General features: G+C 63.6%; 1 protein-coding gene across 4 annotated transcripts; it reads left to right on the top strand.

Annotated features, from left to right (window-relative positions):
- Nucleotides 1-204: 204 nt before the first annotated feature.
- PDGFA (platelet derived growth factor subunit A) lies at nucleotides 205-17,904 on the top strand. Of its 4 annotated transcripts, XR_008201125.1 has the most exons (8): nucleotides 205-463; nucleotides 1,907-2,003; nucleotides 6,600-6,704; nucleotides 7,973-8,160; nucleotides 13,640-13,766; nucleotides 14,294-14,362; nucleotides 14,726-14,800; nucleotides 16,124-17,904. XR_008201125.1 is itself a non-coding variant. In XM_052658938.1 (7 exons), exons 1-6 carry the CDS (start codon nucleotides 401-403, stop codon nucleotides 14,347-14,349), a joined length of 636 nt encoding a protein of 211 aa, XP_052514898.1. In that variant the 5' UTR covers nucleotides 205-400; the 3' UTR covers nucleotides 14,350-14,362; nucleotides 16,124-17,904. The 4 variants fall into 4 exon arrangements, 3 of the variants coding, with proteins under 3 accessions (XP_052514898.1, XP_052514900.1, XP_052514899.1); XM_052658938.1 differs by lacking the exon at nucleotides 14,726-14,800; XM_052658939.1 differs by lacking the exons at nucleotides 205-463; nucleotides 14,726-14,800 and adding an exon at nucleotides 1,613-1,670.
- Nucleotides 17,905-18,025: the final 121 nt, after the last annotated feature.

Genomic DNA, 18,025 nt, shown 5'->3' with positions numbered 1-18,025 from the left:
CGCAAATATGCAGAATTACCGGCCTGGTCGCTCCTAGAGCCAGCGCCGGGGAGCGAGCGCGGCGGCGGCCAGCACCGGGAACGCACCAAGGAAGAGGCCCAGCCCCCGCCCTCCGCCCCTTCCGTCCCCACCCCCTACCCGGCGGCCCAGGAGGCTCCCGGCGCGGCGGGCGCGGCGAGCGCGCACTCCCTGCTCCTCCTCCTCTCTGGCGCTGCCTGCCTCTCTCCGCACTCGCTGCTCGCGCCGGGCGCGCTCCGTCGGCTCCCTGCTCTCCGCGCCACCCTCCTTCGGGCCGCGTTCCCTGAGGGATGGTACTGAATTTCGCCGTCACAGGAGCCCGGCTGGAGCGCCCGCCCCGCGGCCTCGCCTCCCCGCCGAGCCACCGGTGCCTCGGGACGCGATGAGGACCTGGGCTTGTCTGCTGCTCCTCGGCTGCGGGTACCTCGCCAATGCCCTGGCCGAGGTGGGTGCCACCCCCGCGCCCTGTCCTTTCTCCGACTCCCCCTGCGCACGCCCCCTGAGGTCGCCCGAGAGCCCGGGCTCCGGGGCTCTGCAGGGCGCGTTTTGATTTCTGCTAGGGTGGTCGGTTTTAAAATTTTCCCAACTGGGTTCTATTTTCTGCCATGCCTAAGTGTGTCTGGTGAGTTTCCAGCGGGTTGCGTCGCTCCGCCGCGGAGGGACGGAGTGGCGGCTGGGTGGACGAGTGGGGAGAAACTTCGGGGGCCGCGGGCTCCTCTCCGAGGAGGGAGACCTAGGGCGCGGCGGACAATGCAGCATTGGGGTGCGGGAGCGCGGAAGGGGGTGTGTGTGTGTGTGTGTGTGTGTGTGTGTGTGTGTGTGTGAGCCCGCGGAGCCGGGGAAGAGGGAAGCGCCCCCGACAAACTGGTAGGGGCGGTCGCAGCGGGAGCCCCCGGAAGGCAGGGTGAGCAGCGCGGAGCCGCAGACCCCGGGTCCCGGTCCCCACGCCCGGAGCGGCGGCTGGGCCGGCGCAGTCCCGCCCGCCCGGGGCCTGCTTACAGGTGGCTGAGCGAGGCGAGCCGGGGCCGGGCCGGGAGCCCTCGCCCTCCCACCGCCCGCGTCCCCACCCCCACCCCCACCCCCACCCCCACCCCCACCCCCACCCCCACCCCCACCCCCACCCCGAATTCGGAATCCTCGTGAGCTGTGCTGTGATAAATGACTTTCTACACGCCCGTCGTCGGGAGTCAGTGCTTGAGACCCCCCACGACCCCCTACTCCCTTTAAAAATCTGGAAAGAGTAGGGGAGGCCGAGAGGTTGCGGGTGGTCTGGGTTGGGACCCGGCGCTGCCAGACATAGATACTTAACCCTCACGTTCCCTGGCAGCCCCTCCCAGTCGCGGCTGGATTTGGGGCGTCTTCGTCGGCGCTAGGGCCGCAGCTGGGCCGGAGCCCGGGGTGGGGCGAGTGTGAGTGTGCGCGCGCGTGTTTGCAGACCCTCTCCCCCGCAGATTCGGTCGGGATTCCGGGTGTGAAATTTAAACCTCGGGGTAGATTAAAGTGTTAGGGCAGCCGTGACTTTCGTCGCCGGTCCGTGACGCATTTCAACTTGATCTTTCTCGATGTTGATTTCACTATTAGACCAGCAACTCCCCGGGCCCCTCGCTGCCCCTAGACCTCCTGTAATGGACACCCCCGGGCAGAGGGGCCCGGTGGGTTTTTTTTTTTTTTAATTTAAAGGCGGGGAGCGGTTTCTTTTTGTAAAGGGCAGACACGGATGGGGACGGAGAATTGGATTGGGGGTCTCATCCAGCCCCACCCTGGGCCTTAGGCTCCAGGGCCCAGGCTGGGGGTCCAGCGGCCTTCCTGCAAGGCGCCCGCGCGGGCCGGGTGGGGGACCAGGCGCTCTGGACAGCCACGGGCGCTGACCGTGTTGCTACGCTTGCAGGAAGCCGAGATCCCCCGCGAGGTCATTGAGAGGCTGGCGCACAGTCAGATCCACAGCATCCGGGACCTCCAGCGACTCCTGGAGATAGACTCCGTAGGTAAATCGCGCCCCTTCCCTCGGCGCGCGGGGAGCGCGCGGGCGGGTGGGCAGGCTGTATGTGCGCCCCGTGCCGCCTCCCGCGTCCGGGCCGGGCCGGGCGCCGCGCAGGAGCGCACCGAAAGGTCAGAATCCAATCCCGGGCCATAAAAGCCGAGGCGGATGAGTCAGGAGTTTCTCTTCCAATCACCACTTTCTCTCCCGGCGGCGGCCGGGGCTGCTCACTCGCCCAGGGGTTGTTTTTTTGCTTTAAGGAAAATGCCGAATGTGTCTCAGAAAGTTAAGCCGCATAGAGGGCGCCGGCGTCCCGGCCAGGTGTGCGGTCCGGGGCCTGCCCTCCGGCCGGGAGGAGCCAGCCCAGGCCTTGGGCGCTGAGCCCTGACCTGGGCGCAAGCTGTTGCGCGGTGCCGCCCCCCCGCCACCCCACCGAGGGCCCCTTTGTCATCGGTGCGCATTTCCTCCGCTCCTGCTGCAGGGCTGGGCCTTTGTGGTTGTGAGTCCTGTGTTTTTCTGTTTTCATGAGCCAATAAAAAAGGCGCGCCTCGGACAGTCTGCTGTTTGGGGACTATTTTGGGGCTCCCCCCCTCAGGCTCTGGAGCTGAGCCGCTTTCGGAAAGTGTCAGGCAGACTTTGAAGCTCTTGAGTGTCGCTGCAGAGTTGGACTGGCCCCAGGTGGGCAGAGGTGCTGACGACCCATGTTGGCCCGGCTGGGAGCCGGGGGTGCGGGGTGGCTGTGCTTGCCTGTGGACCAGAGGAAGCTCTTCTGGAAGACGAGGGTTCTGGCCTGCATTTCTGTGGCAAGAATTCCACTGTGAGTTAGCTAGGGCAATACTCATGTAAGAAAACTTCCTGTTGACTGGACAAAAAGGAGCCCCAGGTGAGCTTGTCAAATGGAGCGACCAAAGCTAGCCAGGGGTTGGTTGGGAGAATTTTAAGTGAAATGAAGATCTTTCTCTCACTGCAAACTACTCTAAAAAGGGGGGCGGTGGAGGAATTAAGTAAAATCACATGGTCTAGTCATTTGGAAATTTGTACCTAATTATGGTGGTGGAAAGGCCTGAACTATTTTCATTTCATGCCAAAACCATTTTCTAGCAAGGGCATGGTTTCTGTAGTTTCTTGACCCAGGAAATCCTTTGGCTGATCCTTATCAGGAAGAGGGTAGAATTTCACTTGGAGATCAGAGTGGGGCCAGGGGGGGGTTTGATCTGGCTCCTTGATGTGTAACGCTGGGGAGAAGGCTTTGGCTTTGGTTAGCCGAGGAGAACGTTTGCCTGCATGCTGCTGCTCCCTGATGGACTTGGGAAACGGGGAGACTGGCTCCCAAGAGGTTTTCCCTGGGAAGGCTGGGCCTCCCGCAGGACCTGCTTTGGGCTGTGCTGGGGAAATGGGCCATTCACTTTCTGCTGGGACCTTTCTTACTCTGTTTTCTGATTCACTTTCTGCTGGGACCTTTCTTACTCTGTTTTCTGCAGCCCCGCCTCCCCCTCCCCCACCCCCCACCCATTAATGCTTTTAGCATTGCAGCTCCGGGGTCATGCTGATAGCATTCCTGACCTGGGGACTTCTGGGTCCTCGGCCTCCTTGGAGGGTCCAAACAGAAGAAGCAAGGGTGCACCAGCCGGTTCTCCGGGCTGGTTTCAAATTGCCCCTTATAAAAGCCTGGGAGCCTGGCCCCCTCCTGCCCCAGGGAGTGGGCAGAGTGGTTGCCTCCCTCCCTCCCCCACCTGTTGGGGCAGCTGGGGTCTGAGAGGGAGCGCCTAGTGCCTGGTGAGCTTTGGGCTGAGCACACTGGAGGGGCCCCAGGACCTCCTTTGTTCAGTAGCCTTGTCCCTCCGGGACCCTTTGTGACGCAGACCCCAGGGCGGGCTCCTTCATCAGAGCTCTGGGCGGTCCCCCTCTCACAGCTCTGACCTGAGCTGGTTGCTTCTGTAGCTTGTTTTGCAGGAGTGGGCTGGGGGTGTGGGTGTCTTTTCCCCAACTTCTGTTTCTGCCCCAAGTGAAGACTAGAAATGGACCCCGCCGCTAGGAAAGGTTGTGAACTGCTGTGAAGTTACTTCTCCAGGCCCAGGACTCCCCAGCAGGGTCAGCCAGAGGTGGGATCAGTGAGGAGGCGGGTGGGTGCAGAGAAGACCGGTTGGCCTAGGTGCCCGTCCTTCCTCCTACAGCTCGGAGTGGAGCTCCTGCCGACTGACGCCTGGGAGCGGGAACAGACGCTCGGGTTCGCAGCGGCTCCTCCCTGGGGCGGGGCCTCGTGACTGGCAGGTGGGCGGGGCCTCCAGGGGCGGGCGTTCCCGTCCCCCAGGTGAGGCGCTGCGCCCAGGCCCGCAGGCGCTGGATTCCTTGCCCGCGCCTGAGAGACCGGACAGTTGGTTTTTCACGTGTGACCTTTGGGTGCAGGGGTCAGCATGTGGTCTTTTAATGACCAGTAGCATGGAGTTTGCGGCCTGTGTGTGGGGCGTGCGGAGAGCAGACCATTCAGCCGCGCGGGAGCTTTGTTTTCTGAAGCCTGGCCGGGTGCCCGTGGCCATTGAGTAAGGATACGTAAATGTCATCCCATTAGGCCATTAATGCTCCTCCAGGACTGACGGCTGGAAGACGGCTTCCTGTCTTTCGGACATCTGTGCAGAAGAGGCAGGAGGGAAAACCAGCTGATGAACCGTCCTGAGAGCCATTTTCGGCTGTGATTCACGTGTGGCCTTCTCTTGGGGAGGGGGGGGTCCCTGCTGGTCGCATCTCCACCCACATTAATCAGGGGGCTACCTCCCCATCAGTGAGGTCCAGGCTGGGTTTCCGGACCACCCGTCTCCCTAGGGTAGTGGATGAGCTTGTCTGTCTGGGAGCTCTTTCTACTCTTGTTGGGGAGTCCTCAGTTCAGGTTTTAGAACAGTTGATGGACCAGAAGGCTTTGTCTTTGCTTCTTCAGAGGCAAGAGGCCTGGGTGTGGCGCAGGCAGGCAGGGGCCTCCTGCTCGCCATCGGCCTTGCTTGTTCTTCTGAGCCTTGGCCTCAGTTTCCTCTGAGCTGGAAAGGTGGCAGCCCCTACTGTGTGCACGGCACCATGATATCGCGGAAGGCCGCTGTTGCCTGGCTGGAGTGCTGGGTGGAGTGCGGCCTGGGTTGCTGCCGTCCCATTGTCTCCTAGAAGCTCAGGATGGACCAGCTGCTCCCGGGCTTGGCGATGGTGAGATGGCCACCACCAGGACGTGACTCATCATGTCACTTTTTTCGTGAAAAAATGCTTCTTGTAACAGTTGGTGGATGGGATTCCTACTGCATGAGCAGTTCTGTTCTGATCTTATTTTGGGTCTCAGAAAAAATTAGCGGCAGTGGAACATTGAGTCATTGTGAGGGGAGAGCTGGGCTCTCCTGGACGGCGGCGTGCACGGCGATGCGTCTTGTGTCCCCGCTGCGTTTTCTGTGTTTGCGCTTCGCTTCTAGTGTGTGCAGGTTCCGACTGTGGGCACGTGGACAGTCTCCAAGGCCTCTGTGCACTGCGCATCGGGGAGAGGGGTCCTCGGGTCTGGGCTCATGGCCGGGATACCACGGGAGCTTCTTGGGGAGGGGAGGTGGCGAGAATGGGCTCCTTGGGCAGCTGTGGCCTTTGAGGCGTGCTTTCTCAGAGCCCGATGCCTCTGGTTGCCTCTGGTTAACTGTGGGGGAAGCAGTGATGGAGGGGAGAGGCGGGGAGATGCCCCACCGGGTGTGAGGGCCGGGGTGGGGCAGCCGCGTGTGGCCCACTCCACCCTGGTGCAGGTGCTGTCCTTGGGCGGGGTGAGGCCAGACGGCAGGTGTGTGTGTCCCTTCCGAGCCCTGTCTGGGGGCCCTGGGGGCAGAGTGGGTGGTGGTCTGTGTACTGAGGGGGCTGTAGCCAGCCTGGGGCGCTAGGCCCAGTGGTGACCTTGGCTCTGGGGCCGCTCAAAGCACTTTCCTTCCTGAGAGCCGTGTCCCCCACTGGGCACCGGGCTCCTGATGCGCTGCGCCCGGCTCTGATGGCCTCTCCGTCATGGCCGGCTGATGTTCAGGGACGAGTGGGGTCTGAACGAGGCCCAGTCGGGCCTTGCTCCTGATGCCCCTGCAAGGCCAGGATGCTCAGCCACGATTGGGTCAGTGAGGGCAGCAGAGGAGGCGGCAGAAGCAGAGGTGGTGGAAAAGCTGCGGCTGCAGCCTGTGCGCGTCCGCGGTCCAGTCTGCCGTCCAGCCCTCTGTCCACGGTGCGCTGTCCAGCAAGCAGCAGCAGGCCTGTCGGCTCGGCCTTGCGGGTGGGGCGGGCTGGCTTCAGGCACCTCCCCTGGGTCAGCCCTCACCCGGCTTCCCTGAGGAGGTGCCCCGGCCGGGCTGGCCGCAGGCCCTTCCCGGGTGTTCTGCAGCTTCGCGCAGGGTGCAGGGCAGGCGCCCACGTCAGGAGCCCCATGCTGGCCGCGTGGGGCGGCTGAGACATCTTTGCAGCTGGGAGTCTCATCCTGCACACGTCTGGAGGCCCCCCTTGTGGGTGCAGAGGGACCCCCTCTGTAACGAGGAGGGCGGTGGGGTGTGCTGCTGTGCAGGCCCCAGGGGCCCAGGTGTGGGCGGATGGTCGGCATCTCTTTTTCCTGTAGGAGCTGAGGAGCCTTTGGAAACCAGTCTGAGAGCCCACGGGAGCCACGGCGCTAAGCATGGCCCGGAGAGGCGGCCGGTGCCCATCCGGAGAAAAAGGAGCATCGGTGAGTCCCTGTGCTGGGGGGCTGTGGAGGGGCTCTGGGGATGCGGGCTCCGTCCCTTCTCTGCTGTGCAGGCCCCGCGTCCCCCTCCCTGCCCTGGCCCGCCCGCTCCCCGCTGCAGGCCTGGCCTGGGCCAAGAGTTTCCAGAAGTGGGGAGCCGCCGTAAATTCCTGAAGTGCCCGGTCTTGTTGGGGCCTGTGCTGGAGGCAGCCTCGCTGGAGGATGGGTCGTGTTTAGTTTGCAGTTCATAACATCGAGCACAGAGTGCTCCCTGCTGCCCTTCGAGGTGGTGGGTGCAGCCATGCTGGGCCTGGGGGGCCCTTTCCAGGGTACCCCCCGCCCCCGCAGGCCTGGCCTCTTGGCCCCACTCTGAGCATCCAGGGTCTGCCTGGCCCCTTCAGGAGTGAATGGCTGATGGAGGTCTCCTGGGGCCTTGGGCTCATCCTTGAGAGGAGGCCTTGCCCCAGGGGTGCAGTTGGGGGGTTTGACCACCCGGTCCCGTGCCACGTGGGGGTCCTGACAGCTGCCCGTCCTCCTTGTGACCTTGGGTATGTGACTCCCTCTGTCTGAGCTGTCTTTCCAAGAATATGGATTTTATAGCTTCTGCCTTTGGGCGTGGTATGTGGGTAGACGATTCCTGGTTGAGGCCAGCGGGCCCTCCCAGGTGACGTGTGCTGGCTTGAGTCTTCGGGGCTGATGGGGGCCTCTCCTGCTCTAAACCGGGGGCCTGCCCTTAAGCGGAACTGGGGCTGGACTGAAGGCCTGTGGCCCTGCCTAGCTGGACCCCCCAGACCCTTCCTACTGGTGGGCGCTGGGTTGGGCGCTGTGAGTGGGGCCCCTTCCCACACTGGGGTAGCTGGGTCACCAGTACCCTGCCCTCTTGATTTGGGGGCCACTGGAAATGTGCTTGTGGGAGGCGGGGCCCTTGGGAGGTGAGGCAGGTGAGAGATGGCTCCCCGCCCCCGGCCCTGAGTAAAGGCGGTGTCTCAGCTCCAAGCTGGCCTCGGGCTGTGTGAGCCCCTTTTCAGCCCCCACGCTCCAAGGGGGGCTCTCTGCAGCCCCCTCCCCTCTGGGGCCTCCCCTCCCAGCCCTCCAGTTACCGCTCATCTTTGGGCCAGCCAGTGGCACCGTGCTGGGGGCCGGGGTCTTTCTGCCTCTGCTGGACCAGGGGCTGTGTGACATGTCCCGTGGGCTTAAGCCGTGGGCCGTGGGTCGCTCCTGCCTGGACCCCTGGGCGCTGCTGCACGTTCACCCACCTCTCACCTCTGCAGAGGAGGCCATCCCAGCGGTCTGCAAGACCAGGACTGTCATTTACGAGATACCTCGGAGCCAGGTGGACCCCACGTCCGCTAACTTCCTGATCTGGCCGCCGTGCGTGGAGGTGAAGCGCTGCACCGGCTGCTGCAACACCAGCAGCGTCAAGTGCCAGCCATCGCGCGTCCACCACCGGAATGTCAAGGTGAGCCCGCGCATCCCTGGCCCATGGCGGCCAGCTGTGGCTGGTGAGCCGGAGGATGCGTCCATTTCTCTGACAGGCACACTGAGGCCCGGGGGCAGGGCTGGGGCTTGGGTCCTGGTAGGTGGTTTAGGGGTGGCGTCTAGTCCCCTCTCCAAGGGCCTCTCGTGGATCTTAGGACGAGTGGTGGTTTGCCTTGCCGACGGGTTTCGCATGGTGTCCAGCCATTTAGCTGAGGGCTGCCTGGTGTCCCCTCCAGGCTCTGGAAGGGTCTCTTGGGCACTTTATCAGGGGCTGTGGTGTGTGGCAAGGGGGCTGGGCGTCCCCTGAGAGCCTCTCCCCACCGAGACCGGAAGGGAGCCCTGGGCTGGGGCTGGGTGGGGAGGCTGACTCCCACCACAGCTCAGAACTTGGCTCAGAACTCAGGCTGCAGGGCCAGGCACATGCCCGTCATGTTAGACCTCTGGCCCCTGTGAAACCTGGGAGGGTGCCCCTCTCCACTGGACGTGCTGTTGATGGGGCACCAGCCTTGGGGTGTCCTTTTGGGGGCCAGGTCGCCCCCTGTTTCAGGAAGGTGTGCTCTGCGTGGCGAACCACAGGCCCAGCGGCTTGGGTCAGACGTCTCTGCCTCCCGCATCGGGCTCCTGGGGGCCAGTGCACGGCAGTGCTCTCTGCGAGGCCTACCAGGCAGGAGGCCTTCTACCAGGCAGGAGGCTGGCTGGCCTGGCTGCTAAGGGCGTTGTGGGCTCCTGCAGCGGGTCAGGTTCCAGGGACACATGTGGGGCTGGTCCTCTGAGTCTGGGGGACATTTTGCATCCTCAGGTCACTGAGCAGCTAAGCTAGGGGCTGGCTTCTGGCCCCATGTCTGCAAACCTTTCTTAGCCTGGGCTCGCTCCCCTCTGGCTGCACCTGCCTCTTTGGGGGAGTGGGTCTGGGGCGTGGGGACTGCCTGCCCCCATGGAAGGTCTGGCTGCAGGTGGGTCGTGGTCCCTGTGGCCCTGGAGCGTGGACTTGGCACCGCCCCGTGGAGCAGCTCCCTCCCCACTCAGCTGGGCCTCCAGTTTTCCTGGAGCGCGGACTTCTGCTCCGGGGGTGCAGTAGAACTCTTCTCTCCACTGGGAATTATCTCCGCTTGCCTGCCAGTCTGAGTCCAGGCTTCTGGCCCCAGAGTGAGGTGTGGAGTTGAGGGCCCTGCAGCCGGCACGCGAGAAGCACTTTAGACTCTAACTGGGACTTGACTTGACCTCGGGGACTTGGTCCTCTGCGTGCTTTGGGGACTGAGTAAGCAGATTCCACGGCTGGCTGCCTGTGGTCTCAGGTGGACACTCCCCTGGGGCCAAGGTGCCCTGGAGTGCCTGCCTGGGGCGCTGGCTCCCGCCTCAGGCCTCAGACTCCGGGTGGGGGGCATGCGCCCCGGGCACCCCGTGGGCCCCGCTGCATCCTCCTCGGTTCAAGGAGGAAGCAGGCCTGATGCCCGCCCGCGGGCTCAGCGGAGGCCCTGGCTCTCAGCCCAGCCTCCTGGGCTTCCGTTGGGTCTGGGGATCCCTCCTTGTGGTGTGTTGAGAGGTCTTAGGAGCCCCGGGAATCCACAGAACTGAGGCCTTTGTCTCTTGGGCCTGGGGGTGGGGTGCCCTAGATTAGATGGTCCTGCTTACGGATGTTGGAGCCTGTCTGTCGGGCCAGCAGCAGGGGCCTGGAGGTACGGGGGGGTGGAAACGGAGTGGGCTCTCTGCCTGTGGCTCCACCCTTTGCGGGCCCCCATGGCCCCCACTCTTGCTTCCCATGGTGTGAGGGCCAGGTCATGTCTGGTCCTGGGCTGGGCAGTGACTCTCTGCCTCCCCTGGTCCATCCTAAGGGTGGGCGGTGGTCCACAGCTCCTCAGGGGTCTCGGTGGGTGAGGGCGGGTGCTCCATCTGCCGGGTCACAGGCCTGCCCAGCGGGCGGGAGAGCCTGGTTCCGTCTGCCCAGAGCGGGGTGGGGGGAGGGTCAGCCCGCCGCGGGGGGCCTGGCCACCCGGCTCCGCATCCAGTACCCCGCGCCTTCGCCCACCCCCCTCTCCCGGGGAGGGCCCCTCCCGCCCTCCCATCAGGAGGTCGGCAAGGAAACATCCGGCGCCAGACCCCGGGGTCCTGGCGGGAGGAGACGGAGGTCAGTGGGAACAGGAGGCCCATTGTGGCGTGCCCGCCCCCCGGCCTGGCCAGGGGCCACCCCTGTTCCATTTGGGGTTGAGGCCGAGCGGAGAGCGGCCCTCGAGGCCCAGACTGAACGCAGGGTGGGTGCTGGGGGTCGGGGTCATGGGGCGACGCACAGCCCGAGGCCCCTCATTGGGAAGAGAGGGCGGGGAGGCTGGAATGGCCTCCCAGGTGACTGAACCAGGTGGGCACCCTCAGCTGCAGGGGGCTCTGGGCCTGGGGTCAGGACATGCCCCGGTTGGTGGCCTGCCCACCAGGGCCCTGAGGCCTCCGGGGCCTGCCCTGGGGGTGGCTCGTGGACCCCGGAGCCCCTGCAGACCCGCCGTGTTGCCATGTGGGCAGGGGTCCTGGCCACCTCCCCTGCACAGCAAGGTCAGCGCCTGGCGTCTGCCCCCTGGTGCGGGCTGACACACGGACCCCGCCCCTAGACCCGAGCCTCCGTGGCCAGGACAGGTGGAGCTGGACGTGGGTGGCGGTGGGTCAGGCAGAAGGAGCGGCTCCCCGCCGCCAGGTGGGCCTCTGGCCTCTCAGGTGTTGGGAGTTTGGGGCGGCCCTGCTTTCAGGGCAGCTGTTGGCTCAGCTCTGCAGCCGTGTCGGGCAGTTAGCTGCAGTCTGACATCGCTAGACCTGCGGCCTCTGGGAGGTGGGCCTGGTGTGTCTACCTCGGGCAGTCCAGGGTGGGCCTCTGCACCCCTCGTGGACAGGGGCCTGTGCTTTGGGTGGGGCTCCCCACGGGGCCGCATCAGCCATTGCCGTTCCGGGAGCCGGGTCGGGCCGTGAGGGTGAGGTAGTGGCTCTGGCAGCGTGTCTGGGTGCTGGGCTCCTGAGTCCCTGCCCCGTGTGGCGAGGCGCCCGCTGCTTGCCCGACTTGAGCCCTAGTCGGTCAGGGAGGCCAGACCCCATCGGCCACAGGCCCCAAAGCTGGGGTTCTCTTCTCCGGCTGCTGTGGCCTCTAAACCGAGCCTGGAGAAGGCCTCCTGCTGCCCGCCTGGGAGCCGGGTCGGTCTGTCCATCGTGACTCCAGGAGCTGGACTCAGTTCTGAGTGGACTTGGGGCTGCAGGGCCCTGGCGACCCTGCCCAGCGGACTCAGGACGTGGCCTGGCTGAGGGGAGTGCTCAGGGGCCCTGCCGGTCGCAAGTCCGGGACCCCTGCCGGTGAACCAGGCCCTGTCTATGCGGCCTCAGTTTCTCCGTCTGTGAAACGGGCCATGGTTGTGCCCTCTCGAGGCTGCTGTGAGAGTCATGGGCCTGGCCCGTGGGGTTCAGGAGACGCTGTTCATTCCGGCTGACCCGTGTCGGGGGGCCCTGCAGGGCGTGGCTCCCCCTGGCCCTCCTGGGAGTGTCCTGCTTCATGAGGGCTGGTGGGCACAGGAACCCAAGGCCTGGCTCAGAAGGCTGACGGCGTCGTGGGGGTGTGCTCGGGTGGGTCTGGCCTGGGGCCCTGCAGGCGGGGCAGCTCTGGCGGGGAGTCCGAGTGTCTGGTTTTTCAGGAGCAGCCGAGACAAACGGTGGGGAGAGCACGGCGTGTGAGCTCCGAGAGGCTGTAGCGTAGGTCTGGAGGTGGGGCGCCGAGGACGGCAGCATCTTCATCGTGGCCTTGGCTGGCGTGGAGGACGCTTTTGAGAATTTAATAATCACAGCGCGTTCTTGGGGGAAAAATGTGGCCATTTCCTGGCCAGATGGAGGTGGTGGACCGGCCCGGAATGCTTGCATACCCAGAAGCAGGTGCAGCCATGAATCCCTGTTTGTTTTTCTGTGATAAGAAAAACAAGATTTTTCTCTAAAGGCTCGAGTGGCCTCTGTTGCGCACCCTTCACTGAGGGGCCCGTTGGGGCAGCGCTACTGGGCCTAGCGCTAGTCCCCGGGCAGTCTGTCTGATGGCTGGCAAGGCCCCCCGCCTTGGGTCCTGGGTCCTCATCCTGCCCTGCAGAGGATACCAGGGGAGGCACCCACTGGCCAGAGGCATGCCATACGGAGGGCCAAGCCCTCGGGTAGCCTGTGTCCCCCAGCAGAGGCCAGGGTGGCGGGAAGCGTGTGGGCACTCAGAGCGGGGTCCGGGGCGGGGTGAGGCGCTGGCTTGTGTGCAGGCCTCTCTGCATGGGGTCCTTGGATAGGCTCTGCGCAGAGGTGCCAACTTCAGTGGCCTCTGGACAGTGACCTGAGTTCCAGGTGCTTCTATTGTGAGCGTGCGTGTGACCCGTGTTCCCACTTTACAGATGGGAAGGCGGAGGCTGGCTGCCCACATGGCCCGCATGCCCAGCTCTCGGACTCTCCCCGGGGAAGGGGGCAGGGACAGCCGAGCCCCAGGCCGCCCCGGGTGGAGGTGTCCTGCAGCAGCTCCCACCCGAGGCCTCCTCTCTCCCTGGTCTTGAGATCTCGACTTGAGAAACCCCTGGGCCTGGCCGCAAACCCGGCCCAGCTCCTGACCCGTCTGAGCCACAGCCTCGTCACGCGGCCGGCGGGCCACTGGCTCTCTTCTGCTTGGTTAATTCATGCGGCCGGGTGGCCGTTCCAGGTCTGGACGGGCCTCCAGGCTGCTCGCCTATGGGGTGGGCAGCCTGGCCACCGCAGTGCAGGCCAACCCCCTGCCCAGGGTCCCCTGGCTTCTGGCCTCGAAGCTCCTTGTAAAGATGGTCCCAGGCTGGAGGCTTCTGGTTGCCGCCTGGGGTCCTGTTTGCCCCGGTCAGCTGTGGCCCATGAGCCGGGCTTCCCCGGGGCCTCTGAGTGCTGGAGGTGGGTCTTGGCCAAGCTCTGCTCCCCCCACACCCATGTCCCCGGGCGAAGAGCAAGGGATGGAGAGAGTGTCCCTGGGGGCCGTTCTGGGAGCCCTGGTGAAGCTGCAGGGCTGGGCCCGGCCGAACGCCGGGCGGCTACGGGGTCCTTGTCCAGAGCCCCAGGTGGGCCCACGCCTCCTGCCCCTCCTCGCGGCTCGGGTCTGGGCCGGAGGGCGGATGGTCCCGGGCCTCGAGCAGCAGCCCCGGTCCCTGGCTGCTGACGGTCAGGCGCACCTTTGCCGACCTCTGTGGCTGTTCCACGTGTCCCTGAAGCGTGGAAGCAAACCCCTTCCCTCGCCCAGAGCCTCCCCCTCGGGGGCATCCTCAGGGCCTCTCCTGGCGTGCACGAGCCTCTGGGCTCAAGTTAAAATGGGGCCAAACCACAGACGCTGCCCCGGATCTCACCGCTTCCTCACCGGGGCTCCCGCTTTTCCCACGGAGGAGGTCAGGGGCCGGGGGCGTCCCCGCTCCCAGGCCCGTGTGCCGCTCGTCCACGGCGCACTGCTGTCTCGGCAGGTGGCCAAGGTGGAGTACTTCAGGAAGAAGGCGAAGTTGAAAGAGGTGCAGGTGCGGCTGGAGGAGCACCTGGAGTGTGCGTGCACCAGCGCCAGCCCGAGCCCCGAGCGCCGTGAGGAGGAGGCGGGTGAGTCCCGCCAGGGCCGCGCCCTGGCCTCGGCCAGTGGCCTCGGGGGGCGGCGGGGGCGGGGGCTGCAGCTGAGGCCTGTCGGCCGTTCACTGCGGGGCCTGTGCGGCCTGGGACCTGCTGGCGGGGCGGGGGGGGGGCGGGGGGAGGGCCGGTGTGCTGCCCCCAAGGGCATCGCGGGGACAGGGCCACGTGCCTGGAGGGAGGGGTCAGGCCGCTGTGGGGTCCCGTCTCCCGCCCCGGCCCAAGAGGTGAGCTGGAGAGATGCGGCCCGTCCCTGGCGGGTGGCAGGTGCTGGCCACAGTGTTGGCGCTCGGGGTCCTGGCCTTCTCGGCCAGACTCTGCCCAGAGCAGCCCGGCTTTGTGGCCACCACGCCGGGCCGGCTCACGGGACCAGGAAGTGTCTCCCTGCCAGCGCCATCGAGCTGTTTTCACAGAAAGACAAACACCCCAGGTATTTATTGCTTCAGTGTCCACCCCACACCCTCCCTTGGGCCCACTCACCCTTCCTGCCCTTCTGTCAACAGGAAGGCGTAGGGAATCAGGTAAAAAACGGAAAAGAAAAAGGTTAAAACCCACCTAACGTGGCCAACCAGGTAGGAGCCACCTGCCCGCCGCGCCGCCATCCTGGGGTGGGAGGCGTAGCGCCCGATCGCTCCGCGAATCACCCACAGGCGAGGACGCGCCCTGATTGGCCTTGATCCGTCCGCGAGCTTCCGCTCTCTGTCCGGCCGGGCTGCGGGTCTCCACGCTCCTGTCCTCTGCCCCTCTCCTGCCGCTCGGGACACCTGGCCCCCAGCCCCCTCCTGCTCAGGGGCCCCCGCTCTGGCTTTGGTCCTCGTTGATCGGGAGGCGGAGATCATAGGAGCGGGGTGATCTGGGCTCCCCGAGCAGCAATGGAGTAGCTCCCATGTTGAACTGCTGGGATCGCACGGACAGCTTACCCACTCCTTTGACAGATGGAAAAACTGAGGCTCGCCGGGATCACGGATGAGAGTTGTTGAAGGCTGGATAGATCCTGTCCGAAATGCTTTGTAAACACGTAGGGCTGTTGGTTGCTGTATTGGAAATTGTGTTTGGCTGCGAACAACACACTAGAAATAAGGGTGAGATAAGGTAGAGACCAGAGCAGGTATGGCAGTCTCAAAGTACCATCAGACACCCACCCCAGGACTGGTGATGTCCGTTCTCAGCCTCGTGGCCTGAGGCTCCAGGCCTCCAGAAGTCGTGCTATGCTCCAGGCTGGAGGAAGGAGGACAGTGGGGAGAAGAGTGGAAGGACCCAGTGACTTGTGCTTGACCTCACTGGCCGCCCTCCACTCTAAGGGGGGCCTGGGGAAGGTGGCCTTTCCGAAGGGCTCCCCAGGACGGGTGGGTGTGGGCAACTGCAGTCGTCACGAAGGGAGGCAGTGTGGAGTCTCCCGGGCCTTGCTGTTGGACTGTCTGCCTCTGGAGAGCCTGGTCCTTGCTCCTGGGAATGTGGGAGCCCATGGCATCCAAGACAAATAGTTGTGAGAGGAACTCTTAGCGACAGGCGCCTGGGAACCCAGGGCCCAGCTGAGAGATGTGTAGCTGCAGAACCTGACCAGGCCAGGAGTGTCTGAGGCCTGTGGGCCAGGTCCGCTCGGGAGGCTCCTCTGGGAGGAAGGGCCCACGTAGACAGACCCTGAAGCAGCCCCCAGCTGCTCAGCCTTGGCTGTGGGTCCTGAGGGTGTGCAGGGGCTGACCTGTGCCTGCCTGTGCTTCCGGTCTGCAGCCGTTGGGCTAAGCCTCCATGGGCCAGCTGGTGACAGAGGCCCCAAAGGGAGAGAGCCATCCCCACCTGCCTGCTGGCATTCGGGCTCTGGGCACGTGGCACAAACGCTGCGATGAGCAACAGGCAGGCAGTGGAGGGCAGGGAAGAGCTGCTGCACGCTCAGGTCCCTGTACCCTGCCTAGTCACAGAGACCCCTGTGTCTCACTGGTGACATCCAGAGGCAGGATTGCCTCCTGGCCCAGAGTGGCTGCCAGAGCACCAGAAGTCACACCAAGCTGTAAGCCAGAAGAAAGAGAAAGGTGAGGAGAAAAGCAGAAGAACCCTTCTGGGCCTCAGTTTTCCCCATCTGTACAGTGGGAGAATGGGGCTTGCTCTGAAGCTGTGTTCTATGAGATCCCAAGAGCCGAGGGCCAGTTCTGGTCAGGATGTTACAGAAAGGGTAATGGGGCGTATTTGATTTGAAAGATTTAACAAAGGCTTTAAATCCCGCAAGCTACCACACAGCGTGCGTGCGTGCGTGCGTGTGTGCCTGCGTGCGTGCGTGCCATGATGGCGTTCGTGAGCTCGTGGCCTCTCAGTGTCCGTCTCTCTCCTGCCTGCAGATGTGAGGTGAAGGTCAGCCAGCAGCCCTCTCCCGGGACACGGATGTACATGGCGTGTTACATTCCTGAACCTACTATGTACGGTGCTTACTGCCAGCGTGGTCTTTGTTCTCCTCCGTGAAAACTGTCTCCATGCACGCTTTGGAGAACAAAGAGACAGTATACGTTGTTCATGTGACATCAAAGCAAGTATCGTAGCGCTCGGTGAAACAATAAGACGCTTCCCTGTCAAAAAAAAAAGAAAGAGAGCAAACAAAACCACGAAACTCGACAAACAAAACTCACACAAGCATCTGAGCAGTTGCCGGAACGGAGGGGCGCCCCGAGCGGCGGAGGGGCCGGCGTCGCGGCGGACCGGCCTCTGTGCAGGTGGCCACAGGTGCTTCTGTCGAGGGTGCAGAGCCTGCTTTCTGGAGGCTGCGCTCGGAGGCCGCGGGCTCTGCAGGCGCACGCGGGAGCCAAGACTGTCTGGGAAACCGCATCTCCTTGCCGTAGTGTCTGAGTCTTATCCAGAAACCTCCCTGAGAGCCTTAAGTGGATTTTTTTTTTTTACATCATAAAGTGATTATTAAGCTTTCCTTTTTACTCTTGGCCTAGCTTTTTTTTTTTTTTTCAATTATCTCTTTGGAAGACATTTACACCGATAACACCAGGCTGCTGTAACAGTCAGGACAGTGGGACGGTACCTTTCCTAGCAAGATGCAAGTGAACGAGATGTATTACAATAAACATGGTATACCCACCTATGCATCATTTCCTAAATGTTTCTGGCTTTACGTGTTTCTTCCTTGCCTGGTCTCACCCGCCTTTTAATTTAAGCCATTTCGAGAGAACTGCGCGAAGCAATCACATGCCGTTCCCCAGCCTCCTGCCTGCCGTGGACGGGCCTGAGGACCCGGCTTTCCTGAGCGGCGGCCCGGGGTTGCTCCCTGCTGCTGCCAGTGTTTGGACAGAAACTAAACTCTTATTTTTGGTAAGATGTTATGCTTTACGTGTATTCAACAGAAATTCTGTGTGGTGTTGTTTTTGTTTTTTTTTGTAAAGGTGAAGTTTGTATTTTTGTCTAATATTACCAAGTTTTATATACCTGAGAGCCTGCCATGCTTTTTTTTGTTTTGAACCAAAAGAAAAAAAACAAACCCACCAAAATGCATTCACGGTGAAAAGCATTTGTGGCTGCGGCCCATCAGCGTCACGTGGCCTATGGCCTGGGTGCTGGAGCTCCAGGTGGTGCCTGGGAGGTCTCGGTGTCCTGGGCCTGCCTCCGGGATTCTGGAACCTAGAGGACCACGCGCCCTAACCTCACAGAGGCACAGCGGCGCGCCCCACCAGATGCCAAGCGGACGAGGAAGATTTGCTCCCTTGGAGTGCATGGACCCCAGTGTCTGCTGTGCCTGCGAACTGGGTCAGCCCCGTGTTGCCCGCGGCCTGCCGCCCCTGTCCTCCTCGTCTTGGAGCTCGAGTGACCGTTGGGACCCTTCTGTTGCCCTGGGGCTGTCTCTGGCGACAGGAAGCGTCCCGGGACTCACCTGTCCGTGGGGAGTCTTCCACGTTAAGGAGCATCTTCCACGCGTGGCTGCAGGACGCCTTTGAGCGAGCGTGTGGGGGCGTGGTCGTGGGCTGTGGCCCCCCCCATGGGGACCGCCCCCGTGCAGTCCCAGGATGGGTGTCCCGAGGGGTGCGCGATCCTGTGCTATGGATACGTGTCTGATGTGATATGTACAAACGCGATCTGTGTATTTGCGTCTGGTGAGATGCCCAGAACCCTGCTCACTTAATCTTCCTTTGGGCAAATGCGTCTGATGGTCTGTCCATTAAAGCAACGGCGCAGAAAGGCTTGGTGTGCTCTTGGGGGAGAGGAACGCCCGGGAAGAGGAGGGGCCCCAAGCGGCTGCGGGGAGG

This window comes from Budorcas taxicolor, chromosome 2 (genome assembly GCF_023091745.1).
Source record: "Budorcas taxicolor isolate Tak-1 chromosome 2, Takin1.1, whole genome shotgun sequence".
Lineage (NCBI taxonomy): Eukaryota > Metazoa > Chordata > Mammalia > Artiodactyla > Bovidae > Budorcas > Budorcas taxicolor.
This window is presented reverse-complemented; position numbering and strand designations above follow the sequence as displayed.

Coding starts and splice junctions, on each gene's coding strand:
- PDGFA (XM_052658938.1), top strand. CDS start 401: ATGAGGACCTGGGCTTGTCTGCTGCTCCTCGGCTGCGGGTACCTCGCC. Junction 6,705..7,972: donor CCGGAGAAAAAGGAGCATCG/GTGAGTCCCTGT, acceptor TCACCTCTGCAG/AGGAGGCCATCCCAGCGGTC. Junction 8,161..13,639: donor TCCACCACCGGAATGTCAAG/GTGAGCCCGCGC, acceptor CTGTCTCGGCAG/GTGGCCAAGGTGGAGTACTT.